Below are 27,500 nucleotides of genomic sequence, written 5' to 3'. Positions count from 1 at the left end.
ATTCAGTATTCAGAGACAGAAGCTGCGTCTGAAGATGCTTTTATAGATGTATTCACCATTTACATAGCAGTTAGGAATCTGTAATCAAATAATGAATGTTTTATACTAGATTTTTAATACAGAAATATGAACAAAATGAAACTTGAATCATGAAAGTAATATTTCCACTAGGTGGCGGTATTTCATTAATAAAGGAGTTTTTTATTCCATCTATTCGTTTAAAATGTTTCTTTAATTCAGGAATAAAATCAAGTGGCTGTCTATAATAATGGGTCTTTCAAAGGGTTTGCTTCCCAGCATTCCTCAGAACAGAGGGAATGATGAATTATGTGTGACTCCGGTCTTCTGTGTCTGCTCTTCTCTGTTCTCACGCTGCTCTTCCTCTTCATCTCCTCCTCTTCCTCTCGTGTGCTCAGTGGCGAGTCGGAGAGGTGAGCGCTTACTTCAGTCTGAATCCTGATGTTTCTGTCCTCTGATCTTCATCATGTGACACACGCCTGATCACGTGACTGATGTGTGTATGTGTGTGTGTGTGTGTGTGTGTGTGTGTTTCTCTCAGATAAAGCGTCTCCAAGACAGTCTCCACGCAAGAGGACTCAGAAACGCTCGGCCGGATCAGACGAGTGAGAGACGCACCATCTTCATCATCATCATCATCATCTGTGTTTACAGTGAGACGGAGTCTGTCCATCACTGGACGCCAGCAGAGACTGATACACACACACACACACACACACACACACACACAGGCTGTTTTTTTAAGTGAAAGTGAGCGAGGAGTGAGCGCTCAATCTTCTGTAGGGTTAGTTTAGTAATGAGGAGTGTCTGGATTCTTCTGTGAGGACTGATGGGACGTGTCCGAGCCTTCATCACGTCTCTCTGCCGTTTCTTCTCTTCACTCCGTGTCCTGATGATGACTGGTTTAAAGGCAGGAGTCTGATTTAATTTCTCTGGTTTTCTTCATGGTTTGCGTGTCTCTGGTCACGCGAGCGCTTCCTTCTGACGGTGTGTTCCTCCTCGGGACGGAGGAAGACTGTCTGCTTTTGTTTTGTTTCTTGATCAATCTAATAATGTCACGGTATTGTACAGAAGAGTGCTGATGTACTTGGAAAAATGACAATAAACTGAAATCAACAAATGATCTGGTTCTTTGGGATTTTGTCACATTGTGTCTGTAAGTCCACAGCTGTGTTTAGTTTCTGAATGATTCAGTCTTTTGAACGATTCAGTGAATCAAATGATTCAATGACTCACTCATAAATGACTGCCTAAAACCATAACATCATTTAATGCGGTTGTAATTGTGCAATGTAAATTAATTGTCTGGTATAAAGCCTTAGTGTAAATTGAATCTATTGATCAACAAAGAATTTGAAATGAAATATGATGCATATATTTAATAAGGTTTAAAAATTGGCCTAAAAGTAAATAACATCCCGAAGTTAGTATTAAAATAAATAAAAAGCTAAAAGAACACAGATCAAATAACTGAGTTCGGGTGCTTCTATGGGGTTATTTTGTTTGGGATATCGTCTGCTGATATGAAAGGTTTGCTGTATATCTTAATAATAAATAGCATTTCTTACAGCAATGTATATACGTATATATAATGTTTTACATTCAATAAATTAAATATTTCATTATACGTATATAAAATAATGTGTGTTTGGTGTTAAATTTCATATCAGGTGATATTTAGAAAGTCTTCATATCTGTAGACACCCTGTAAGTCCTTAAAAAGTCTTAGATTTATAAAGTTTTAGCATTAAATGTTGCATGCATCAATCTCTTCTTCTGTTGTCCGTCTGAATATCTAAACATCCTTCGATCAAATACAGATGAACAAAACTGAGTTATTAAAGTAAACCAATGTCAGGTGACTTTTTTCATTTGATTAACTTCAGACTTTTGTTTTTGATTTAATCATAAAATCATTTTGATCAATTCTTTGTGTTCATTAACGTTAGCTGGACCCGTGGAATCATTAATAAATCTTCATAAGAGAGATGTGTTTAATCTAATCTGAACACATGAACTTTACCTCCATGCATCTTTCCATCCACTCATTATTCCTCATATCTTTACACTAACGACTCGTTTATCATATGGAAAATGTCGTAAACTATTATTTATGAATTATGTCATAATTCTCCAGGAGCAATAATGCTGTCAGTCAGCAGAAAAACTATTTGCACTTTCACAAACACACAAAACTATTAATTAAACAGTTATGCTGTATAAATGTTCTTACATTTTTTATATTATTATATAGTTGTTACACTGAGGTCCTTTAAATATCAGCAGTAATATTCAATATTCATACGGTGTTTAATAGATCTGTCCAACAAGGGTTTAATATTAATATATTAATCAAGATCAGAACTGATCTCATGTTTACAATCTGAGCTGATAAACTTTGCTCTGAGTTTCCATTCAGTCATCGTGATGAAGATGAAGATGATGAAGATGTTCCACTGCTCTTTCACCTGATGAAGAGTCACACATCACTCCTCTATTAAACACTTCACAATAAAGTTCATTAGTTAACCAACTAATCCTGAACTATACTTCATTTATGAATCTGAGCTCATTTTCATTTTTAACTTTCACTAATGCATTACTAAAATCAAAAAGTTGTGCTTGTTAACATTAATGCACTGTGACTTAACAATGAATGACTGTATTCATTTACTAATATTAGGAAAGATTAAAAAATAGTGTATTAAATGTATTATTCATTGTTTCTTCATCTTAGTTAATAAATGAACTGATGGAACCTTATTGTACAGTGTTGCCAAATAATTATAATTACACACTAAAATCTTTGTCTTTAACAATCTGTGTGTGTGTGTGTGTGTGTGTGTGAGTGTGTGAGTGTGTGAGTGTGTGTGTGTGTGTGTGAGTGTGTGTGTGTGTGTGTGTGTGTGTGTGAGTGTGTGAGTGTGTGAGTGTGAGTGTGTGTGTGTGTGCGTGTGTGTGTGAGTGTGTGAGTGTGAGTGTGTGTGTGTGTGCGTGTGTGTGTGAGTGTGTGTGTGTGTGTGTGTGTGTGTGTGTGTGTGAGTATATATTATTAACTAGCTTCAGTCAGTCAGTTAATTATTCATCTGTTCAGTTTGTGCACAAGTATGATTTGTTCATATTCATGAATGATGGCCGTAAAAAATTGTGTTTTTTATACTTAAAACTGCTAAACATATTATTAATGTTATTAATGATTCCCTGTTTGTTAAAAGCAATATTTACATCTGTATATATTAATGTAAATGTTATAGTTGGTGATTCTGAAGTGTTTGATGAGAATGCGAGTCATAAATCTGAAATGATTGACTGATATCGACGTGTTTCAGACCTCGCCTCGTGTCTGACGTGTGTGTGTGTGTGTGTGTGTGTGTTATCTGCTGTGGAGTCTCACCTGTGTGCAGGTATATAAGAGCAGCAGCGGTCTCTCACACACACACACACACACACACACACTCATCTTCATCATGAGGAGCTTCATTCTCATCTTCATCAGCGCATTGAGCTGCAGCATCAGCGCACAGCCACGGCCCTGCGGTAACACACACACACACACACACACTTACACTCTAACACACACACACACTCTAACACTCACTAATCTGTGTTTGGTTTGTAGAGTCTCCTACTCTGTATGTGGGCAGCGTGTCTATGGTGAGTGTGCTGTGTGTGGATTGATTGATGATTGATTGATGATTGATTGATTGATTACTGATGTGTGGATCTGGTGTTTGTCATCAGACGGCGGCGGATGGAATCATCACGTCTGCAGCCTCGTACTCTTATGATGCTCACGCTCAGCAGATCCGCTTCAGGAACTACATGACCGTCTTCAACGAGTCCATCACCATGGACCTGCTCCTGCTCTTCAAACAGGTCTGACCCCACACACACACTACCTTCACAACACACACACTACCTTCAGAACACACACATTACCTTCAGAACACAATCCATGCAGATCTCTGTTCTCAGAACTGTGAGATAAAGTCGAAATGTTTTCTCTGATTGTTAATGTTTTCTCTGGTTGTGAATGTTTCATTACGGGACGTGTCTTTCGAGAGTTCTCTGCAGATTCTGAATCAAGGTTTGTGCAGGATCTCAGTGTGAGAGTGTGTTGTGGTCTCGTGCAGGGTGTGATGTATGAGATCGATTACTCGCGTCTGTCCTGTCAGAAGAAGGTTCTGGAGTCCTCCTTCCACCCCACACGGGTCCCGGCCGACGCCGTCTTCATGGGTCAGGTGATTCTGGGAACCATGTCTGTTCCTGGTCTGGGTCTGCTGACCAACTCTTGGGTCGGAGAGATTCCTGAGATCCAGGGTGAGAGTAAACACAGTGATCGTACAGTACCATGGTATTAATCAGAGTACCGTAGTAAACAGACTGGGGTGTTATTGTATGGCTGATGGAAGCTTGTTTCCACCTCTGAACAACCAAATCACTTTTTGTTAAGTTCACAATTCAGGTTTTGTTTCATGGAACTCTGAGATAAATTCAGAATTCTGAGGAAAAAAAAAATCATAATTTGAGATATAAACTTCTGATTCTTCTTGCAATTCCAAATTTATCCTCCTCATTGTTCAGCGTGGAGTGTGTGAGACTTCCGGTTCGTTGGCTGCAAGGAAATAATGAGAAGAATAACGGAGTGCAGTAAACTGATAACACTAAACAAGTGTGTTCAGAATTAAGATAATATTTCAAAATAATATGGTAAACTGCTAAGCAGCTGTTCTGTACAGCTAACAGAAGCTGGAGACCAGACACATTGCATTTACAAATTAAACTTACGATGGATATGTCACAATTCTGATTCAAAATAAAAAAAGTATGAATTGTTCAAGTCACAATTACATACTTCAATTTTTATTCTGTGGTGAAAACAAGCTTAGGTATAGTGATTTAGTAAAACTCTAAAAACAACTGACGAACAATAAACACACACTCCTGATGAAATAATCATACGAGCTGCTGTTATTGATCTGAAAAATGACTCAACATTATTACTGTTCATGTCCTGTTTATCACTGTGAAGCTGCTTTGAATCCGTCTGCACTGAATGAATCGCTGAATGAATCGCTGAATGAATCATTGAATGAATCGCTGAATGAATCGCTGAATGAATCGCTGAATGAATCACTGAATGAATCGCTGAATGAATCGCTGAATGAATCGCTGAATGAATCATTGAATGAATCGCTGAATGAATCACTGAATGAATCACTGAATGAGTTGCTGTATGAATCACTGAATGAATCACTGAATGAATCGCTGAATGAATCGCTGAATGAATCACTGTATGACTCACTGAATGAATCACTGAATGAATCGCTGTATGAATCGCTGAATCAATCGCTGAATGAATCACTGTATGAATAGCTGAATGAATCACTGAATGAATCACTGAATGAATCGGTGAATGAATCGCTGAATGAATCGCTGAGTGAATCGCTGAATGAATCGCTGAGTGAATCGCTGAATGAATCGCTGAATGAATCACTGTATGAATCACTGAATTAATCGCTGTATGAATCACTGAATGAATCACTGAATGAATCACTGTATGAATCGCTGAGTGAATCGCTGAGTGAATCGCTGAGTGAATCGCTGAGTGAATCGCTGAGTGAATCGCTGAATGAATCGCTGAATGAATCACTGAATGAATCACTGTATGCATGTTCTGAGGTCTCCGTGTGTCTGTTCTTCAGCACAGTACATGCTGACCTTCACTGAGTTCACGTGTCTGCCGGTCAGCGCCATGGTCTTCACTCCTCAGACCGGATGGATCACCTTCAGGTCCAGCATCTCCTCACACACACACACACACACACACACACACTCCATCATCCTTCACTGACGTCTCTCTGCGGTCTTTGATCTCACAGCTTCTACAATCATCTGCTGGGTGTCCAGAATCCTCAAGACTTCGTCCCTCCGTTCTTCTGTCCCAAAGCGGCTCCGGAGGAACATCTGCCCAAAACCAACTTCCTGAAGGCCCTCCGTCCGTCTCATTAATCCTGATGACATCCTCACGAGATGCTGATGATCATCTTGAGACGCAGATCTCAGTCAGAAATCTGACCGGCTGGATCAAACCTTAAACAATAAATTAAAAAGTCTCCATCAGAAAGTTTCATGTCTTTATTTAGTCTCCATCTTGACCTTCTGTGTGAGATGAATAGAGTTAGGGGAAACTGAATTCTCTCTTCATCTGTGAATCCTAAAAAATAAAATGTATCACGGTTTCCACAAATATATTGTGCAACACACCTGTTTTCAACATAGCAAATAATCAGAAATGTTTCTTGAGCAGTAAATCATCATATTATTCTGATTTCTGAAGATCATGTGACACTGAAGACTGGAGGAATGATGCTGAAAATACAGCGGAGCATCACAGAAATACATTACACTTTAACACAGATTCACACAGAAAACACTTATTTCAAACTGTAATAATATATCACTATTTTTTACAGTATTTTTAATCAAATAAATGCAGCCTCGGTGAGGAGAAGAGACTCTTTAGGGAACATTAAAACATTTTGAACAATCCAAAACTTATGACCAGTAGTGTATTTATATATACCTTTTTCTGTGTCTGGCTGCTCTGAGGGAAAATATCTCTTTCCGGTGTTTACAGAGATCGTTTGGGTTCATACACACACACACACACACACACACACACACACGCACACAGGTAAATCAGCAGAAGGGGTGTGTCTTTAAGGCGCCCGTGTGTCTGTGTGTGTGTGTGTGTCTCAGCAGTAGCTCGGTCGAGTCTGGTCCGGTCTGCTGTATTCGGATCTGATCTGGTCATGTCTTAAATCATCTGCACCGGATCGTGCTCTCAGCTCTTTCTCGGTCTGGCGGTGAGTTTGTGTTTCGTGTTTGAGAGAAACGTCTGGAGTTTCAGACTCTCGAGGTTTCAGATGGTTTCTCTCGAGCACAGAGAGAGTGAGAGTTTCCCGCGCCTCTGTGTTTGTTTGTGAGTGTAATGTAACACGTGCTCGATACTTTCACGCTGTTCGTCTTTGATGTCGCCGCGGCGCGCTCGCCTTTGATGTTTGAGCTGTTTGTTTATTGCGTCTCTCTCTCTCTCTGTCTGGGTCTCAGTGTCTCTCTCTCATTCGTGTTCTCCTGTAGGTCGGGTGAACTTGCTTCTGGTCGTAATGCAGCCTTCATCATCAGTGTTTCTTCTTTTTCTATCAAGTTTTTCTCTCGCTTTGGCCTGTAATAAAGCTCTGTGCGCCAGTGACGTCAGCAAGTGTCTCATTCAGGTAAGCGTGTGTCCTTTCTCCTCAGCTCTTGGGTTTTCTGTTGGGTCTGAAGGATCCGAACAAACACAAAAGCTGTGCCTGCTCCTCATCAACACATCTGGATAATATCTGTGCATGTTATTTTTGTCTGTGTATTTCTCTACATTTATCGATTGGTTATATATGAGAGTTTGTGTGTATTTTAAGGCATTGAAGATCATTTGGCCATGAAAGGGTTAGGATTATTTTTAGGATTATATCATTCATTCATTGAGGAGCCATATGTACGCTTTTATTTCTTTAGATTATTTGCAGGTTAAGTTTTTCTTGTTGTGTGCAAAGACATTAAATGTTAAATGTTGTTTGGTGTTGCTGGATCAGTTTTGTGTGTAAGGGTTGAGGAGCTGTCTGTAAGTGTGTTGTGATGATGATGATGATGATGATGATGATGTTGTTGGTCAGGAGCTGTGTCAGTGTCGGCCGTCAGATGGGAACTGCTCGTGCTGTAAGGAGTGTCTGATGTGTTTGGGTTCTCTGTGGGAGGAGTGCTGCGACTGTGTGGGTAAGAACCGCACACACACACACACACATGAAGTCTTCAGAAAGTGCTTCACTTATGATGCGTGTCTCTCTAACGCTGTTGTTGTTTTAAGGCATGTGTAACCCGAAGAACCTGAGCGACACGCCGGCGACGGCCAAGAGCACAGTGGAGGAGCTCCAGCGGCCGATCCCCTCGCTCTTCAGAGCGCTGACCGACGGAGACGCTCCCATCAACATGATGGTGGTGTCCTTCCCTGTGGCTGAAGAGCTGTCCTATCAGCATAACCTGCTGTCCTTCCTGGAGACGCTGGACACACACCACAACGTGTCTCTGCCCGGGAACAGCATCCACGCCAGCTACGACACGCCAGGTGAGGAGACACACGCTCCAGCACTCGCAGCCTCGTTAGCTTGAGCTTCACTCGTTAGGACGTGACCTCCTGACCCTGAGCCGAGACGCTAATGAGACATCCAGCGGAGAGCAGGTGTCCGGAAACACAGCCATCACTTCAGAGCTAATCCAAGATCCTCATTTACACCAGAAAGTCTCTTCTGCTCCGCTGCATTCATTTGATCAGAAATACAGGAAAATAGTGAAACGTTATTATATTATTCTAGATCCATGTTTGCTCGGTCTGGAGGGTTAATGTGTGTGTGTGTGTGTGTGCAGATAAGCTGTGTACGGTGGTGTACTTCGACGACTGTGTGTCGATCCGTCAGTGTAAGCAGTACTGTGAGTCGATGGGAGGATCGAAGTACCGCTGGTTCCACAACGCTTGCTGCGAGTGCATCGGACCCGAGTGCCTCGACTACGGCAGCAAAACCGTCAAGTGCATGAACTGTCTGTTCTGACCTCCACAGCTCCTCGCACCCTGTATATACCTCGCTTTTATTCCTGTAGCCAAACACACCGAGATGAGACGTCTGATCGATAGAGAGTAGATGCATGTTGTTCATATTCAGCTTTTATTAGGAGTCCAGGTCTTTATGAAGACCGACTGATTTCATGTAGAGTTAAATCATTAGTTTGTCTTCAGCAAGTAAAGAATAAAAATGTGATCAGTGAAGCCTGGTTTGAGCTGAATGTTCAGTAATGAGTGTTTGGTTTCGTGCACGCATGGATCGCTCCACTTTCACCGAGACAAAGACAGAAACACAAAGAGCTCGTTGAGTCCCGACTCTTCCCACAAACTCTTTACAGCTCTCAGTGCAAACACTAGTGAAGGATCCTTCATCAAACTTAACTTTGTAAGATTGTGTTGAGAAAACCCCAATAAAAGGAAAACTACAGTAACAGTTCAGTGCTGAACATGTTTTAATGCATTTGCTTCGATGACAGTTTTTCTTTATTAATCCAGATCAAATGAAAACAGAAACAAAAAAACAACTGATGAATATTTATTTTATCTGCATGAAGTCACAGTTATTTCTGTAGTGTGTTAAACAATCCAGACTGATTGACGGACATGAACAGGAACAGAAGAGACTCGATGGAAACACACAGTTCAGATCACTGAAATATTAAACCTGAGATTCATTTACATTTAAAAAAGCAGTTCTGCTCATCGATTCATGTTTGCTCATAATGCATTTAAAATCTGAAGTTGTATAAAAGTAGAAACTAACTTGATATTTTGTAACATTTTATCCAGTTGTTATATTCATGAGTCCAGTTATGAAAGATGGTTATTTTGTATCAGATTCTCGTGATTATTCAGCAGAATATTTTTGTCAAGATATAAAAGTATATAAACATTTAAAAACTGCTGCTGATAAATTCTGTAGAATTAATGATCATGCATTCATTTTTATTAGTTCAGAACTAATAATGATCAATACTTCTACAGTACTGATATTAATGATAATCTCAACATTAATACATTAATAAGATCAAAAGTGGTGTTTTTATGAACGAACATTAATGAATGCCGAGAAAGACACTGTTAGTCCAGGCTTTAATGTTAATGAGATGAACATGGAATCGGTCTGAAGGACTCGGAGAACAGCAGCAGTGGTGTGTGAAAGTTTATTGGACAGATGGAGATTCCTCATGATCAGAGACAGTGTGAGAGTCATTAAAACACTGAGCGAGCGGAGGACGTCCATCAGTGTGCTGCACTCAGACTAAAAGAGCGAGGACAGAGTCCGTCTGGAGGAGGAAGACACGTTTAAGGCTTCTGTGGTGAAATAAAACAAACCCCAGCCCTGTAGAGAGGTGCATTCTGGGTCAGTAGGTGGAGGACGTGGTGCTCATGGCGTCCTCGTTCAGACGTGTGCTGCTGGGGTGAACGCTGGCGAAGTATTTGACATCTTTATCCACATCTGTCTGCAGAGACACGAGTGTGTGCTCCAGCGCCTCCTGCTGACCGTTCACCGAGCTCACAAAATACTCTACACACACACAGAGAGAGAGAGAGAGAACATGAGCCAGAGCACACACAGAGAGAGAGAGAGAGAGAGAGAGAGAGAGAGAGAGAGAGAGAGAGACCGTGAGCCAGAGCACACACACACACACAGACACACACACACAGAGAGAGAGAGAGAGAGAGAGAACATGAGCCAGAGCACACACACACACAGAGAGAGAGAGAGAGAGAGAGAGAGAGAGAGAGAGACCGTGAGCCAGAGCGCACACACACACACAGAGAGAGAGAGAGAGAGAGAGAGATAGAGAGCATGAGCCAGAGCACACACACACACACACACACACACACACACACACAGAGAGAGAGAGAGAGAACATGAGCCAGAGCACGCACACACCCACACACACACACACACACACACACACAGAGAGAGAGAGAGAGACCGTGAGCCAAAGCCCACACACATACACACACACACACACACACAGAGAGAGAGAGAGAGAGACCGTGAGCCAAAGCCCACACACACACACACACAGAGAGAGAGAGAGACCGTGAGCCAGAGCACACACACATACACAGAGAGAGAGAGAGACCGTGAGCCAGAGCACACACACACACACACACACACATACACAGAGAGAGAGAGACCGTGAGCCAGAGCACACACACACACACACACATACACAGAGAGAGAGAGACCGTGAGCCAGAGCACACACACACACACATACACAGAGAGAGAGAGAGAGACCGTTAGCCAGAGCAGACACACACACACACCTCGCTCCAGCAGCGTCTGCCGCAGGGTTTTGGCCAGCAGCACACGGACGTTAGGGACCGGATCAGACGCCAGCTGAAGAAGAGGAGGAAGAAGATGCTCGGAGAACTGATCCAGAGACAGACACTCCTCCTCTATAGACAGCTGAGCAGAGACGAGACGTCAGGAGCCGCACGACACCCATGAGGATGATGAAGATGAAGAGCACGGCTCACCTGACAGACGAAGGCAAACGCCTGACGACCGGACCACTTCTGAGAGTGACAGAACTTCTCCACCAGCTCTCCCAGAAAACTCACCAGCAGAGACGAACACGACGACAGCTTCCTGATGATCTCGCTCACCTGGACACATCAGACACGCAAGAGATTCACGGAGAATGACTCAACATGAACAACTCGGAAACAATTCAAAGAGGATTAAAAAAAAAATGAAAGAAAGAAAAAGTAGGAGCATTAAAAAAAATTGAAGGACATTAAAAAAAAAAAAAAGTGAAATAATATACAGAAAAAAAGAGAGAAGAAAACAATGAACAAAAATAAAGAAAAATTAAAAGGGATAATAGCAAGAAATTAAATCAGAATCAGAATGAGCTTTAATACCAGGTATGTTCACACATACGAGGAATTTGTTTTCGTGACAGAAGCTCCGCAGTACAACAGAATGACAGCGACAGAACATAAAACACAAAATGGAATAAAAAACAAACAAAATGGAATAATAAATAAAAAAATACAAATAGGTAGATAAGGAACGAAAATATACAAATTGACAATGTATGGCAGGTATATTACAATGAGCATTATGTATGTACAGGTATATTATGTGGAAAAAATGCAAGTGTACGCTAAGTATGTGTGTTAGATAAATAAGTGTAGTGTATATATAACTATAAATAGTGTAGTGTGTTCCACAGTTTTTTTTCAATTGTTCATTAGATGGATAAACCATAAGAACAGACAAAAACTGAAAAAAAAAAGTATTTAAAAAAAAGTATCTTTTTTTTAAATAATTTTTTAAAAAATAAAGGAGGAAAAGAAAAGAAAAAGACAGACAGAAAAATAAAGCGAGTGAGTGAGCAGGTGGAGTGAGGAGTGTGTGTGGTCAGTACCAGTCTGTAGGACGTCCAGCGCACAGACGACACGCGGTCAGAACACAGACACAGAGCCAGCGGCCGCAGATAATCATGAACATCCTGAGCACTGTACAGCTCCAGCAGCAGCACCAGCTGCCTGTGACACACACACACACACACACACACACACACACCGGTCAGAACACACACACACACAGAGACAGGTCAGAACACACACACACACACACACACAGGTCAGAACACACACAGGTGAGAACGCACACACACACACACACACACACAGAGAGACACACACAGAGACAGGTCAGAACACACACACACACACACACACACACACACACAGAGACAGGTCAGAACACACACACACACAGGTCAGAACACACACAGGTGAGAACGCACACACACACACACACACAGAGACAGGTCAGAACACACACACACACACACACACAGAGACAGGTCAGAACACACACACACACAGGTCAGAACACACACAGGTGAGAACGCACACACACACACACAGGTCAGAACACACACAGGTGAGAACGCACACACACACACACACACACACACACACACACAGAGACAGGTCAGAACACACACACACACACACACACACACACACACAGAGACAGGTCAGAACTCACACACACACACACACACACACACACACACACACAGAGAGACAGGTCAGAACTCACACACACACACACACACACACACACACAGGTGAGAACGCACACACAGGTGAGAACGCACACACACACACACACACACTGGTCAGAACACACACACACACAGGTCAGAATGCACACACACACACTGGTCAGAACACACACACACACACCGGTCAGAACGCACACACACACACACACACAGAGGGAAGGATCGTACTCGGCCAGCTCGGAGCGAAACCTCCAGTTACGACTGTTATCTGTCACCAGAAACTCCTGCAGCTGATACAGATACTTCCTCCGAGTGTCCTGATGCAGCAGCTGCAAGACACACACACACACACACACACCATCATCATCATCATCCTCCAGAAACAAGCCTGACCACCGGCCAGACTGTCTTTCTCAAAACCCCAAGAAAGACAAAATAAATAAGAAAGAGAGACCCCCCGAGGAATGAGGAACACACAGACACTGCTCTGTGCAGAAACCTTGAGGAAGTCGTAGAGGTGCTTGAGGACGCCGATGCGAACCTCGTCCAGATCCTTCAGGAAGCTGTTGAAGATGGGCACCAGATGAGCAGCGGTCAGCTGATCTCCCAGAATCATAGCCAGCTCATGGATGGAGAACGCCAGCGTCCGCCGCACCTTCCACTGACACACACACACACACACACACACACACACACACACACACAGACAGAGACACACACACACACACACACACACAGAGAGAGAGACACACACACACACACACGGTAAGCATCAACTCACACTGCAGTGCCTGTCATTAACACACACACACTCACCCTCTCTCACACACACACATACACTCACCCTCTCTCTCACACTCACTCTCTCACACTCGCTCATTCACTCTCACACTCACTCACTTTCTCTCTCCCTCAGACTCACACTCTCTCTCACACACTCTCTCTCACACTCACTCACTCTCTCTCTCTCTCACACTCGCTCTCTCACACACTCGCTCTCTTTATCACTCACTCACTCTCTCTCTCTCTCTCACACTCGCTCTCTCACACACTCGCTCTCTTTATCACTCACTCACTCTCTCTCTCTCTCACTCTCTCTATCTCACTCACACTCACACACTCTCTCTCACACTCACTTACACACTCTCTCACTCACTCCCTCTCACTCGCTCCCTCTCACTCCCTCTCTCACTCTCACTCACTTTCTCTCTCTCTCTCACACTCACTCTCTCTCACACTCACACACTCTCTCTCACTCGCTCTCACTCACACACTCACTCACTCACTCTCACACACTCACTCTCTCTCACTCACTCCCACACACACACTCTCTCTCACTCACTCCCACACACTCTCACTCTCTCACTCACACACTCTCTCACTCACTCTCTCTCACACTCACTCACTTTCACTCAATCTCTCACACTCACTCACTTTCTCTCTCTCTCCTTCAGACTCACACTCTCTCTCACACACGCTCTCTCACACACTCACTCTCTCTCACACACACACCTGCATGTCGGAGGCCAGCGTCTCGTAGGTGTCGCGCAGGCAGTGCCAGTTCTGTCGTCCCAGGGTCAGAGCGACTCCAGGCAGACTGAACGCACAGTGCCTCGCGATCTCCATATCCACCGTCTGAGCGCGAGACGGGTCCGTCATCGACAGATACTGCTCCAGCAGCGCCTGGGGAACCACATCCTGCAGCACAGCATCATGGGAAGGAGTCGGTCAGAGCAGAGCATCATGGGAATGAGTCGGTCAGAGCAGAGCATGATGGGAATGAGTCGGTCAGAGGAGAGCATCATGGGAATGAGTCGGTCAGGGAAGAGCATCATGGGAATGAGTCGGTCAGAGCAGAGCATCATGGGAATGAGTCGGTCAGGGAAGAGCATCATGGGAATGAGTCGGTCAGAGCAGAGCATCATGGGAATGAGTCGGTCAGAGCAGAGCATCATGGGAATGAGTCGGTCAGAGCAGAGTATCATATCATGGCAATGAGTCGGTCAGAGCAGAGCATCATGGGAATGACTCGGTCAGGGAAGAGCATCATGGGAATGAGTCGGTCAGAGCAGAGCATCATGGGAATGAGTCGGTCAGAGCAAAGCATCATGGGAATAAGACGATCAGAGCATCATGGGAATGAGTCGGTCAGAGCAGAGTATCATATCATGGCAATGAGTCGGTCAGAGCAGAGCATCATGGGAATAAGACGATCAGAGCAGAGCATCATGGGAATGAGTCGGTCAGAGCAGAGCAAGATGGGAATAAGACGATCAGAGCAGAGCATCATGGGAATGAGTCGGTCAGAGCAGAGCATCATGGGAATGAGTCGGTCAGGGAAGAGCATCATGGGAATGAGTCGGTCAGGGAAGAGCATCATGGGAATGAGGTCGGTCAGAGCAGAGTATCATATCATGGGAATGAATCGGTCAGAGCAGAGTATCATATCATGGGAATGAGTCGGTCAGAGCAAAGCATCATGGGAATGAGTCGGTCAGGGAAGAGCATCATGGGAATGAGTCGGTCAGGGAAGAGCATCATGGGAATGAGTCGGTCAGAGCAGAGCATCATGGAAATGATTCAGTCAGAGCAGAGCATCATGGAAATGATTCAGTCAGAGCAGAGCATCATGGGAATGAGTCGGTCAGAGCACAGCATGATGGGAATGAGTCGGTCAGGGAAGAGCATCATGGGAATGAGTCGGTCAGAGCAGAGCATCATGGGAATGAGTCGTCAGAGCAAAGCATCATGGGAATGAGTCGGTCAGGGAAGAGCATGATGGGAATGAGTCGGTCAGAGCAGAGCATGATGGGAATGAGTCGGTCAGAGCAGAGCATCATGGGAATGAGTCGGTCAGGGAAGAGCATCATGGGAATGAGTCGGTCAGAGCAGAGCATCATGGGAATGAGTCGTCAGAGCAGAGCATGATGGGAATGAGTCGGTCAGAGCAGAGCATCATGGGAATGAGTTGGTCAGAGCAGAGCATGATGGGAATGAGTCGGTCAGAGCAGAGCATCATGGGAATGAGTCGGTCAGGGAAGAGCATCAATGGGAATGAGTCGGTCAGAGCAGAGCATCATGGGAATGAGTCGTCAGAGCAAAGCATCATGGGAATGAGTCGGTCAGAGCAGAGCATCATGGGAATAAGACGATCACAGCAGAGCATCATGGGAATGAGTCGGTCAGAGCAGAGCATCATGGGGAATGAGTCGGTCAGGGAAGAGCATCATGGGAATGAGTCGGTCAGAGCAGAGCATCATGGGAATGAGTCGGTCAGAGCAGAGCATCATGGGAATGAGTCGGTCAGAGCAAAGCATCATGGGAATAAGACGATCAGAGCATCATGGGAATGAGTCGGTCAGAGCAGAGTATCATATCATGGCAATGAGTCGGTCAGAGCAGAGCATCATGGAATAAGACGATCAGAGCAGAGCATCATGGGAATGAGTCGGTCAGAGCAGAGCAAGATGGGAATAAGACGATCAGAGCAGAGCATCATGGGAATGAGTCGGTCAGAGCAGAGCATCATGGGAATGAGTCGGTCAGGGAAGAGAATCATGGGAATGAGTCGGTCAGGAATGAGCATCATGGGAATGAGTCGGTCAGAGCAGAGCATCATGGGAATGAGTCGTCAGAGCAGAGCATCATGGGAATAAGACGATCACAGCAGAGCATCATGGGAATGAGTCGGTCAGAGCAGAGCATCATGGGAATGAGTCGTCAGAGCAAAGCATCATGGGAATGAGTCGGTCAGAGCAGAGCATCATGGGAATAAGACGATCACAGCAGAGCATCATGGGAATGAGTCGGTCAGAGCAGAGCATCATGGGAATGAGTCGGTCAGGGAAGAGCATCATGGGAATGAGTCGGTCAGAGCAGAGCATCATGGGAATGAGTCGTCAGAGCAAAGCATCAAGGGAATGAGTCGGTCAGAGCAGAGCATCATGGGAATGAGTCGGTCAGGGAAGAGAATCATGGGAATGAGTCGGTCAGGAATGAGCATCATGGGAAAAAGACGATCAGAGCAGAGCATCATGGGAATGAGTCGGTGAGAGCAGAGCATGATGGGAATGAGTCGTCAGAGCAGAGCATGATGGGAATGAGTCGGTCAGAGCAGAGCATGATGGGAATGAGTCGGTCAGAGGAGAGCATCATGGGTATGAGTCGGTCAGGGAAGAGCATCATGGGAATGAGTCGGTCAGAGCAGAGCATCATGGGAATGAGTCGGTCAGGGAAGAGCATCATGGGAATGAGTCGGTCAGGGAAGAGCATCATGGGAATGAGTCGGTCAGGGAAGAGCATCATGGGAATGAGTCGGTCAGAGCAGAGCATCATGGGAATGAGTCGGTCAGAGCAGAGCATCATGGGAATGAGTCGGTCAGGGAAGAGCATCATGGGAATGAGTCGGTCAGGGAAGAGCATCGTGGGAATGAGTCGGTCAGGAAAGAGCATCATGGGAATGATTCAGTCAGAGCAGAGCATCATGGGAATGAGTCGGTCAGAGCACAGCATGATGGGAATGAGTCGGTCAGAGCAGAGCATCATGGAAATGATTCAGTCAGAGCAGAGCATCATGGGAATGAGTCGGTCAGAGCAGAGCATCATGGGAATGAGTCGGTCAGAGCACAGCATGATGGGAATGAGTCGGTCAGAGCACAGCATCATGGGAATGAGTCGGTCAGAGCAGAGCATCATGGGAATGAGTCGGTCAGAGCACAGCATGTTGGGAATGATTCGGTCAGAGCAGAGCATGATGGGAATGAGTCGGTCAGAGCAGAGCATGATGGGAATGAGTCGGTCAGAGCAGAGCATCATGGGAATGAGTCGGTCAGAGCACAGCATGTTGGGAATGATTCGGTCAGAGCAGAGCATGATGGGAATGAGTCGGTCAGAGCAGAGCATGTTGGGAATGAGTCGGTCAGAGCAGAGCATCATGGGAATGATTCGGTCAGAGCAGATCATGATGGGAATGAGTCGGTCAGAGCAGAGCATGATGGGATTGAGACCGTGATGTGGCACTGACCTGCTGTTTGGATTTCCTCTCGTCTTCAGGATTCAGGCAGCAGTCGCTCCCGTCAGAGTCATCATCGTCACGCGTCACACGCCTCTGAAACACCACACACGACACATCCAGATTCAGAGCGAGTCACAGAGTCTTCTACACCTCATTTCTGTGAACTCAAGACATGAACAGCTATATTGATCTACAGATAAGAGTCTCTGGTGAGCATCAAGTGACAAACGATTCTTTCAGTTCATTTTGGAATCAAGACAGTTTGAACTGATTCATATAAATGAAGTGAGAAATGCTATTAAACCATCTGTGTGAAGAGACTAGTAACAAACATGAAACTATAACATACACAATCTTAAGGAAACTTAATGACCAATTAATAAAAAGAACACTAAAGGGACAGATCACCCAAAACCAAAAACATAAAAGATATTCTGAAGAAACTTGGTAACCACTGACCTCCACAATATGTTATTAAGTTCAGGAGTGTGTGTGTGTGTGTGTGTGTGCGCGCGCGCAAGTGTTCATGAGGGTGTGTGTGTTCACCTGTGTGTCGGCTGACAGGAGCTCAGGTGTGTGTGTGTGTGTGTGTATCTGTGTGTTGGCTGACAGGAGCTCAGGTGTGTGTGTGTGTGTGTACCTGTGTGTCGGCTAACAGGAGCTCAGGTGTGTGTGTGTGTGTGTGCACCTGTGTGTCGGCTGACAGGAGCTCAGGTGTGTGTGTGTGTGTGCACCTGTGTCTCGGCTGACAGGAGCTCAGGTGTGTGTGTGTGTGTGTGTGTGCACCTGTGTGTCGGCTGACAGGAGCTCAGGTGTGTGTGTGTGTGTGTGTTCACCTGTATGTGGCTGACAGGAGCTCAGGGGTGTGTGTGTGTGTGTGTGTGTGTGTGTGTGTGTGTGTGTACCTGTGTGTCGGCTGACAGGAGCTCAGGTGTGTGTGTGTGTGTGTGTGTGTGTTCACCTGTATGTGGCTGACAGGAGCTCAGGAGTGTGTGTGTGTGTTCACCTGTATGTCGGCTGACAGGTGTTCTGAGGGCTGCTGGGAGCTGAAAGGGTTTGATCGAGCTGCTTGAGGCTCCAGGAAAGCGTCTTCCAGTCCAGAGTCCAGCGCCGTGGCTCTCAGAGCAGCAGTCAGGACATCCACTTGTGCTGGACATAGAACACACTCATATCACACACCGTCCAGTATTAGAACTGTCCATTTAACATGTTAACTAGGTGTGATTACTTCTGAAATAACAGGATTAGCACAATTTCCCCATCCAGAGCGGTCTGTCATCACACACTGATGCTGATGATCATGAAGCTGGACGACAGACTGTGCGTGTGTGTGTGTGTGTGTGTGTGTGTGTGTGTGTGAGGAAGTCTATTAGCATGCAGTGATATGAGCCATATATTCAAGATATGCACACAGATATCTCCCATATATTGATCTCATATGATATAAAGAGTGCTGTTTCTTCTCAATATATGCGTCACTGATTCATACAGCAGTTCAATAAACAGGAGGTTTATAAAGTAGATATTTATGATTTAACTGCACATCATGTAATTAGGAGATAAATGTTAAAGGTTTGACAGCTGTGGAGTTCAGGAGAATCATCAGATGTGAAGCAAACACACTAAAGGCACATTTCTGTGCGTCACTCCTTCTGCTTTTCTGCTCAGTGATTCAGCAACTTCCTGAAGTCATTTCCTTCCACTGACACGAAAGACTCGCTCCGGAGTTCAGTTCCTGAAGATCCCAATGAGCCTCAGAAGTGCAGATCCAGCGCACATGAGTGTGTGTGTGTGTGTGTGTGTGTGTGTGAGAAAGTTGTGACATTTGCCAAGTATGGTAACCCATACTCTGAATTGGTGCTCTACATTTAACCCATCGAAGTGCACACACACAGCAGTGAGAAGTGAAATGTTTAAATTTGACTTGAAGTAGAAACATAAACAGATCAAATCTCCTCATGCAATTAACATGTTTCTATATAACTCAACGAACGTCATCTTGATGAAAGTCTCCCGGGGTTGTCCCTCTCACCTTTGACGTCGGGGTCGTCGATGTGCGGCTCCAGGTTCTCGATCAGCTCCTGCAGGTGCTTCCTGTCCAGCGGGGGGGCCGGGGGCCGCCTGTCCTCCTCCAGCTCCAGCTCCGGGTCGAGCCGTGGGATGGGCGTCCTCCAGAAGTGGAAGGAGTTGAAGAGCTCCTGCTCCGGGATCTCCTCCTCCTCCTCCTCCTCCTCCTCTGATGATGATGATGATGAAGGAAGGCACTTCTGTGAGTCGTCTGCGGTCAGACTCTCGTCCTGCTCCTGCGGCGGACACACGGTCTCTGCGTCTGTGCTGGACGAGTCAAACACACCTGAGTGAGTGATGTGTGTGTCAGAGCTCATCATCAGCCGCTCGTCTCACCTGTGAGTCTGTGAGCCGCTCTGCTCCTCGTCTCTGAAGAACTGACCCGAGCTACTGCAGGGGCCGGCGAAGGTGGAGATGAAGGGCCCGAGGGACTGGAACGCGGCCTGACGCACCTGAGCACAACACAACAGCTACACATCTAAGATGGCATTATGGTGTAATGTGGAATCTGACTGAATTAACACATTTTTGGTTTAATAAAATAATAAACCATCTCTAAAAATGAGATAAAAATGTAATCACTTTTAAACTTTTTTAACTGTTAACTTGTATCGGTTTCATGATTTTAATTAATTAGATACACTTTCTGATTACTAACATTTACTTTAAGCATTTAAATTTAATCTAGAAAGGTTTGGGAATTGGGGGGGGGGGGTTAACAAAACAAATGAAGCAGTGGAGAGTGTGTGTGATGTGTGTGATGTGTGTGTGTGATGCGTGTGGTACCCAGCGTGACGGGTCGCTGATCAGACTGATGAACAGAGACGAGAGTCTGGTGCGGCGCACTTCTGGAGACGAGGCCGAGGAGACACTCATGAAGCACTCAGCGCAGGCCTTGCGCACCCCCCACACGTTATCAGAGCACAGCTGGAAGAACCGCGGCAGCTGACCGGAAGAGACACACAATCACATCACCTGAGCCAGAGCCACTCACAGACAGAGGAGCTCGACCGGGGCAAGTTGTCACACAGTGAATGAGCCTCGTCTTAGTGATTCTACACAGACACAAACTTTAAACCTACAACGCTGAGCAAAGCAAGACAGAAAAACTACTGTGCAATAAAAAAAAACATACATAAATATTGCAAATTAAAATATGTTGCAGCTAGTTAAAACAAGCCGTGTGACAACTTGCCCCGCCGTCTCCCCTGAGCTGAACATACCAGCAGCTCCTCCGTCGCCTCTCCTCCGACCACACTGCACATGTCTCCGAAGTTCGCCGCACAAACCTGTCAGACACAAACACACGTCTGATGAGCGCCGATGACCGAACACCAGCACCAGCCAATCAGATTCATCCGTCGCCCTCCTGAGCCAATCAGATTCATCCTTCGCCCTCCCGAGCCAATCAGATTTCTCCGTCGCCCTCCTGAGCCAATCAGATTCACTCACCTTACGCACGTGGAACATCCTGCAGTCGCAGCACATCTCACAGAAGCGCGGCAGGAAGAGCCTCTCGGTGACGTCCTTCCCCACCATCGGAGCCATTTTACAGATGATCTGAGATCAAATGTTGAACACAGTTAAGTACATTTTGTTCAGAATTCGTTGATGAACAGAAAGATCCAAAGATCAGCATTTATCTGAAATAAAAAGCTTTTTGAAACATTATACGCTCTACCGTACAAAAGCCTAGAGTCAGCATCATTTTATTTTTTAGGGGAAAGAAAGTATAGAAATTAGAGCTTTTTTTTTAGCAAGGATGCTTTAAATTGTTCAAAAGTGATAAAGACATTAAAAATGTTACAAAATACCTTTATTTCAGTTAAATGCTGTTCATCTGAACTTTTCTATTCATCAAAGAAACATGAAAAATTCTACTCAACTGTGTTCAACACTGATAATAATCAGAAATGTTTCTTGAGCAGTAAATCATCATATTATTCTGATTTCTGAAGATCATGTGACACTGGAGACTGGAGGAATGATGCTGAAAATACAGCGGAGCATCACAGAAATACATTACACTTTAACACAGATTCACACAGAAAACAGATGATTTACTTTAGAATAATATTTCACAATTTTACTACTTTTCCTGTATTTCTGAAAATAAAATTGATCAGATCATTATATGAAACGTTACAGATATGTGAGGCTTAACTGTAAGAATTCCTAATAAGATGAGTGCTGTGTATCTCACCGCCATGGCTTCGGTCTTGACGTCGTCGCTGCTGTCGGGAGCGGTCAGATCCACCAGCACTGGACACACCAGACTCTCCACGTCTCCTCGCTCCATCAGCTCCTGCTCCAGCAGCACCAGCAGCGCCGCCTGACTCGTCTTCCTCACCTGACGGAGACAGCAGCAGCTCTCTTTAGCAGCGCTCCTGAGGACACACAGCAGTCACACAGCTCACACCTACCAGGTTGTTCTGGTCGGACAGGTACCGCACCACGATGGGAAGCAGGTACTTGGAGAAAGCGAAGGGAATGGAAGGTCTGTGCTCCTGACAGAAGATGGCGATGTGTGGGATCTGCTCCATCAGCTCCGCTCGAACCGTCGGCTCTGACCAACAAAACAATATTCATGAAGCACAGCTGGAGAAACACAACAGGGCTGGATATACAGTACAGGAGCGATGCTGGAATATGAGTGTGTGCTTCAGCTGATAATGCAACTGAGAGATGAAACTTCATGAAACATTCAATTAAAGATGGATCTGTATTACATGTTTTCTGAAATGTTGTTTAAATATGAAACTGTGAATCTGTCAACCTGTGAATCAGTCAATCAGTGAATCAGTCCCTCTGTGAATCTGTCAACCTGTGAATCTGTGAATCAGTCCCTCTGTGAATCAGTCAACCTATGAATCAGTGAATCAGTCACTCTGTGAATTTGTCAACCTGTGAATCAGTGAATCAGTCACTCTGTGAATCAGTCAACCTGTGAATCAGTGAATCAGTCCCTCTGTGAATCAGTCAACCTATGAATCAGTGAATCAGTCACTGTGAATTTGTCAACCTGTGAATCAGTGAATCAGTCACTCTGTGAATCAGTCAACCTGTGAATCAGTGAATCAGTCACTCTGTGAATCAGTCAGCCAGTGAATCTGTGAATCAGTCACTCAGTGAATCAGTCACTCTTCTTCGAATCAGTCACTCTGTGAATCAATCACTCTGTGAATCAGTCAATCAGTCACTCTGTGAATCAGTCACTCTGTGAATCATTCACTCTGTGAATCATTCACTCTGTGAATCAGTCAATCAGTGAATCAGTCAATCAGTGAATCAGTCAATCAGTGAATCCGTCAATCAGTGAATCCGTCGCTCTGTGAATCCGTCGCTCTGTGAATCCGTCGCTCTGTGAATCCGTCGCTCTGTGAATCCGTCAATCAGTCACTCTGTGAATCATTCACTCTGTGAATCAGTGAATCAGTGAATCAGTCAATCAGTGAATCCGTCACTCTGTGAATCCGTCAATCAGTCACTCTGCGAATCAGTCAGCCGGCGAATCAGTCAGCCGGCGAATCAGTCAGCCGGCGAATCAGTCAGCCGGCGAATCAGTCAGCCGGCGAATCAGTCAGCCGGCGAATCAGTCAGCCTGCGAATCAGTCAGCCTGCGAATCAGTCAGCCTGCGAATCAGTCACTCTGCGAATCAGTCACTCTGCGAATCAGTCACTCTGCGAATCAGTCAGCCGGTGAATCAGTCACTCTGCGAATCAGTCGCTCTGCGAATCAGTCAGCCGGTGAATCAGTCACTCTGCGAATCAGAGTGCTGTGAATGGGTTCAGTACCCGGGTCGTCTGCGAGTCTGTCGATCTGCTCCAGCACAGACACACAGTCGCGCTCATCCTCGCTGACCGCCCGGAGCGTGTCCAGAAGACTGCGGGCCACCATCTGCCTGAAACACAGTGAACACAATGAAACACCAGGTCAGGTGCACTGCATTGTGGGATACAGCATCCTAAATGAACAGGGTTCTGTGTTTCGTAGAGCGGTGTTCACCTGTTGAAGATGTTCTCGCTGCTGATGTACTTGTCCAGTCGACCCAGAGGAGTCAACATCTCATCCTGAGACACGAAGTCCAGCACTGAACACACAATAATAGTGTTAGACTGAGCGGACTCCATCCAGACACACAACACACACACACACACACGCTCACTTCTGCTCACCAAACCTGCAATTATTTGATCAACAATACAGAAAGAAACAGTAATATTGTGAAATATTATAGAATGATTTCTGAAGATCATGTGACACTGAAGACTGGAAATAAATTACACTTTAACACAGATTCACACAGAAAACAGCTGTTTTACATTAGAATATTTCACTGTTTTTACTGTACTTTTGATCAAATAAATGCAGCCCTGGTGAGCAGAAGAGAGGTTTTGTGCAGATTATATCAGATTGACAGTGTGACGCGTAATTATGTGTCACTGACACAATTATATTCTGCATATTAATGAGAAGGTTAATGCTTCGGTCACATAGCACACTGACAGCCGTTTAACTGTACAATATTTATGTCACAATTATTGATAAATCGACTGATAGCGGTTATTTGATCTAATCACGATTATTTCAATCGCAGCTTGTCATAAGAGGTTTTTAAACAGTGTGTGAATATTCTCTGAGGACGTGTTTTATGCAGCTGTAGTCATATTAAAACGAAGCGTTGTTATGATGATGTGCACGCAGTAATCTCGATGATCTGATGTAAACACAAACACCACGATCCTGTGAATACAGTCCTCCTTCAGTGTGTTTACACTCATCTCGCTCAGTTTACCACGATATCACCGTCACTTTACCACATTAAACATAGAGCTGACGATATATTCACGAACTCACATCCGTCCGTGTCCTCCTGCGAGTCCTGCAGCAGAGAGAGATCTGAAAAACACAACACAATCAGAGAGAGAGAGAGAGAGAGTGTGTGAGTGTGTGTGTGTGAGTGTGTGTGTGGCTCTACACACCCGCCATCCTGCGCCGCTTCTACATCTAAGCCGCTTCTGTGCTGATGACCAACACAAACTACACAAAACTAGACAAAAACACACAAAACACACGCCTCGGAACTCCAGTCGAGCTCTGCTGCCGGGCCCGCGCACGTCTTAGCCTTTATCAGGCACGCGCCGAGGGCAGCCTCTTGAACGCGCACGCACGGAGTGTCTCGGCGCATGCGCAGTCAACACCAGAACTCATTTACCTTAAGACTTATGAGCTATGCTTATGAGCCGCTAACGACAGCAATAGTGTCTTAACTTTTATCTGGAAAAAAAACCTCCGTCACTTAGAATTTAAATGGTAAAAATAATTGTGATGTCGCTAAATGACTAAATGTTAATGCATTCCGCGAAATACTGTATTACTGTAGTAAAAGTGCAAGAACAGTTTGCTTCAATTTATTTTCAAGGCCATGCTATTTGTGTTCGGTGTTTTCACTCACAATAAAGATGATAAACGTAAAAATATTGTAAAACGCATTATGCATTCACTTAAAGTCAAATACATTTATATAAAAGCGTGAATCAGCCATTCTTACTTTATTTATTTACTCACTTATTTTTTGTTTATAGGATTTCTTAAATGTATTATTTAAATGTTAATGCATTTTATTGACTTACATTAAATTGCACCAGGCAGAACATGGTCATTCAGAACTATATGTAAAATTAGGATTAAAAAGTCGCAATTCAATGGCGGAAACGGGCTTCTATAAATAATTATAGCTGTTAATACACTCTACGGGTTTCTCGTTCATCGCATTCGTTTCTGCGCTTTTGTGTGTTTTGTTTTTTATTTATTTTTATTCTGTGTGCTTGTTGTCTGGAATGACGTTTAAACTAGTCGTTCAGTCTCTGCGCATGCGCACTGAGGCCTCCCCGCGCACAGCTGCCCGCACAGATTCTGACGGGGCCAATAACTCTCGCGCCTTTAGCTTTTAATGAAAACACGCACGTACAGAAATAAGGCAAGAGCGCGGGAACTCAAAACCGCGGCCGTTTCTCCCGTACATCTGCGTGACGTGTACCGCCGTGCCTGCGCTGCGCGGGTGTGTGAGCGAGAGTGCGCGCGCGCGTCGTGGCCGGGGCTCTTGAGCAGCACGCGACCGCGTCCCGTTTAACGGCAGTCATGTCCAGACTGGAGCAGGTTCTGATCCTCGACCCGTCGAGTGACCTCCGCTTCAGAGGTAAACGCGCGCGTGTCTCAGTCACGGGGCCCCGAGCCCTCTCCGCCCGCCCGCATGCCTGCATCATCCCTCGGCTGGCGCTCCACGCGAGGCCCGGGGCTGCGCAGGCCTGTGGGGGAAGTGCTCGCTAGTGTTGTTCAGGGAGCTTCGGTAGTGTGTTCGCTGTCGGTCAGCTGTCAATGTTAGCATCGGAGCTAAAGGCAGTCACTCAGTAACAGATGCTGAATGAATCAGATCTCTCATTATTACTGATACGCGTTGATTTAAGGCTGGACGCGTTGACAAACTTAAATCAGAACGGCATTGATCAGTGTTTACTCGGTTCAGCTTCATCTATTGATCCCAGGATGCATTAAGTCTGTTCATTTATAAATTAGTTATAACTAAAACAAAGTTGTATCTGATCAGCAAATTCTCATTAATAGATAAACAATTAAACGTTTCGAGTATTACCATGTTATTACTCCATTTGCCCCTTTTTTATTTTTAATTATTGCTATTTTTGTGAACTTAACACATAATTACACTTAAAAAATATGATTATGGCAAGTATATATACATGTTTTCATTATTGAGTAGTACATTTCATATGAATATATCACTGTATGAAATTGATAAACTTTCACAGATGACAAAACTGATCATTGTGTTCATGCTGCAATCAACAGATTTAATAAAACTGATATCTGCTCTCAAAGATCATTTCTGGGCTCTAGTTCTCTATACATGCCTCAAGCCAAAATGAAAAATAAGTAATGTTTAGATCTCTCCTGAGTTTGTGTGCATGTGTTCTGGGTGTAAACAGAGCGGTAATGAGGGTTAGTTCTTCATCTGTCTCCATCAGAAGCGGCTGGTGGTGTGTGTGTGCCGTGAGGATCAGATATTTGTGTATTATTTATGAATGTGGCGTGTGCTGACCCCGTCCTGATGTGAGCAGGACCCTTCACTGATGTGGTGACCGCTAACCTGAAGCTGAAGAACCCGTCCGACAGAAGAGTATGCTTCAAAGTGAAGACCACAGCTCCTCGCCGTTACTGTGTGCGGCCCAACAGCGGCGTGATCGACCCCGGCTCCACCGTCACCGTCTCAGGTGAGCCCCGCCGCAGCTGACCGACCCTGTGTGTGCTGACCTCTGACCCCTCTCTGCTCTCCTACAGTCATGCTGCAGCCCTTTGAGTACGACCCGAACGAGAAGAGCAAGCACAAGTTCATGGTGCAGTCCATCCTGGTGCCAGCCGGCGCGAGCGACCTGGAAGCCTTGGTGAGTCACATCTTCATCTTCATCATCTTCAGGCTACATTCACAGAGAGACGTGTGTGTGAGCGTCTGAGCCCGAGAGAGAGACGTGTGTGTGTGAGCGTCTGAGCTGGAGAGAGACGTGTGTGTGAGTGTCTGAGCTGGAGAGAGACGTGTGTGTGAGCGTCTGAGCTGGAGAGAGACGTGTGTGTGAGCGTCTGAGCTGGAGAGAGACGTGTGTGTGAGCGTCTGAGCTGGAGA

The 27,500-nt window shown here is 45.1% G+C and overlaps 5 protein-coding genes across 9 annotated transcripts in view; 4 read left to right on the top strand and 1 right to left on the bottom strand.

Annotated features, from left to right (window-relative positions):
* ssr1 (signal sequence receptor, alpha) overlaps positions 1 to 1,088 on the top strand; it is a 5,911-nt gene extending 4,823 nt beyond the window's left edge. Inside the window, exons 8-9 of one of the 2 annotated variants that reach the window (XM_026241582.1) lie at positions 417 to 431; positions 560 to 1,088. In XM_026241582.1, coding sequence (XP_026097367.1) covers positions 417 to 431; positions 560 to 627 — 83 coding nt within the window. In that variant the 3' untranslated portion in view covers positions 628 to 1,088. The remainder of the gene's footprint in view (positions 1 to 416; positions 432 to 559) is intronic. The other variant, XM_026241583.1, reaches the window with a different exon arrangement.
* Positions 1,089 to 3,458: 2,370 nt separating this feature from the next.
* Positions 3,459 to 6,139, top strand: LOC113068743 (ependymin). Its single transcript, XM_026241587.1, has 6 exons — positions 3,459 to 3,555; positions 3,638 to 3,672; positions 3,760 to 3,894; positions 4,152 to 4,338; positions 5,724 to 5,811; positions 5,901 to 6,139. Exons 1-6 carry the CDS (start codon positions 3,486 to 3,488, stop codon positions 6,028 to 6,030), a joined length of 645 nt encoding a protein of 214 aa, XP_026097372.1. The 5' UTR covers positions 3,459 to 3,485; the 3' UTR covers positions 6,031 to 6,139.
* A 595-nt stretch (positions 6,140 to 6,734) lies between these two features.
* On the top strand, positions 6,735 to 8,899 carry twsg1b (twisted gastrulation BMP signaling modulator 1b). 2 transcript variants are annotated; one of them, XM_026241586.1, is made up of 5 exons: positions 6,735 to 6,887; positions 7,162 to 7,295; positions 7,740 to 7,836; positions 7,928 to 8,185; positions 8,485 to 8,899. In XM_026241586.1, exons 2-5 carry the CDS (start codon positions 7,188 to 7,190, stop codon positions 8,664 to 8,666), a joined length of 645 nt encoding a protein of 214 aa, XP_026097371.1. In that variant the 5' UTR covers positions 6,735 to 6,887; positions 7,162 to 7,187; the 3' UTR covers positions 8,667 to 8,899. The 2 variants fall into 2 exon arrangements, with proteins under 2 accessions (XP_026097371.1, XP_026097370.1); XM_026241585.1 differs by having other exon boundaries at positions 7,737 to 7,836.
* A 299-nt stretch (positions 8,900 to 9,198) lies between these two features.
* ppp4r1 (protein phosphatase 4, regulatory subunit 1) lies at positions 9,199 to 24,951 on the bottom strand. 3 transcript variants are annotated; one of them, XM_026241578.1, is made up of 20 exons: positions 24,787 to 24,951; positions 24,662 to 24,703; positions 23,810 to 23,894; positions 23,599 to 23,705; positions 22,227 to 22,369; positions 22,007 to 22,153; positions 21,256 to 21,363; positions 21,027 to 21,092; positions 20,590 to 20,748; positions 20,140 to 20,255; positions 19,769 to 20,070; positions 18,743 to 18,885; positions 17,746 to 17,829; positions 14,235 to 14,420; positions 13,222 to 13,383; positions 12,951 to 13,051; positions 12,072 to 12,192; positions 11,176 to 11,304; positions 10,963 to 11,104; positions 9,199 to 10,205 (listed from the first exon to the last, which is right to left on the bottom strand). In XM_026241578.1, exons 1-20 carry the CDS (start codon positions 24,791 to 24,793, stop codon positions 10,042 to 10,044), a joined length of 2,514 nt encoding a protein of 837 aa, XP_026097363.1. In that variant the 5' UTR covers positions 24,794 to 24,951; the 3' UTR covers positions 9,199 to 10,041. The 3 variants fall into 3 exon arrangements, with proteins under 3 accessions (XP_026097363.1, XP_026097364.1, XP_026097365.1); XM_026241579.1 differs by lacking the exon at positions 14,235 to 14,420; XM_026241580.1 differs by lacking the exons at positions 13,222 to 13,383; positions 14,235 to 14,420.
* Positions 24,952 to 25,697: 746 nt separating this feature from the next.
* The window catches only part of vapa (VAMP (vesicle-associated membrane protein)-associated protein A), a 5,423-nt gene continuing 3,620 nt past the window's right edge, over positions 25,698 to 27,500 (top strand). Inside the window, exons 1-3 of the mRNA XM_026241584.1 lie at positions 25,698 to 26,003; positions 26,941 to 27,093; positions 27,161 to 27,264. Coding sequence (XP_026097369.1) covers positions 25,946 to 26,003; positions 26,941 to 27,093; positions 27,161 to 27,264 — 315 coding nt within the window. The 5' untranslated portion in view covers positions 25,698 to 25,945. The remainder of the gene's footprint in view (positions 26,004 to 26,940; positions 27,094 to 27,160; positions 27,265 to 27,500) is intronic.

Source organism: Carassius auratus, linkage group LG49B (assembly GCF_003368295.1).
Source record: "Carassius auratus strain Wakin linkage group LG49B, ASM336829v1, whole genome shotgun sequence".
NCBI classification, from domain to species: Eukaryota; Metazoa; Chordata; class Actinopteri; order Cypriniformes; family Cyprinidae; genus Carassius; species Carassius auratus.
The sequence above is the reverse complement of the archived record's forward strand: the minus strand, read 5'-3'. Positions and strand labels throughout refer to the sequence as shown.

Bases quoted from the DNA above. Each gene is read 5' to 3' on its own strand.
- twsg1b (XM_026241585.1), top strand. From the start codon at position 7,188: ATGCAGCCTTCATCATCAGTGTTTCTTCTTTTTCTATCAAGTTTTTCT. The intron at 7,837-7,927 runs GTAAGAACCGCA...TGTTGTTTTAAG, and splicing joins GGAGTGCTGCGACTGTGTGG to GCATGTGTAACCCGAAGAAC. The intron at 8,186-8,484 runs GTGAGGAGACAC...GTGTGTGTGCAG, and splicing joins CGCCAGCTACGACACGCCAG to ATAAGCTGTGTACGGTGGTG.
- ppp4r1 (XM_026241578.1), bottom strand. The intron at 14,421-17,745 runs GTCAGTGCCACA...GCTGTGCTGCAG, and splicing joins AGAGGAAATCCAAACAGCAG to GATGTGGTTCCCCAGGCGCT. The intron at 12,193-12,950 runs GTACGATCCTTC...TGTGTGTCACAG, and splicing joins TTTCGCTCCGAGCTGGCCGA to GCAGCTGGTGCTGCTGCTGG.
- LOC113068743 (XM_026241587.1), top strand. From the start codon at position 3,486: ATGAGGAGCTTCATTCTCATCTTCATCAGCGCATTGAGCTGCAGCATC. The intron at 3,556-3,637 runs GTAACACACACA...TTTGGTTTGTAG, and splicing joins CGCACAGCCACGGCCCTGCG to AGTCTCCTACTCTGTATGTG. The intron at 5,812-5,900 runs GTCCAGCATCTC...TTGATCTCACAG, and splicing joins ACCGGATGGATCACCTTCAG to CTTCTACAATCATCTGCTGG.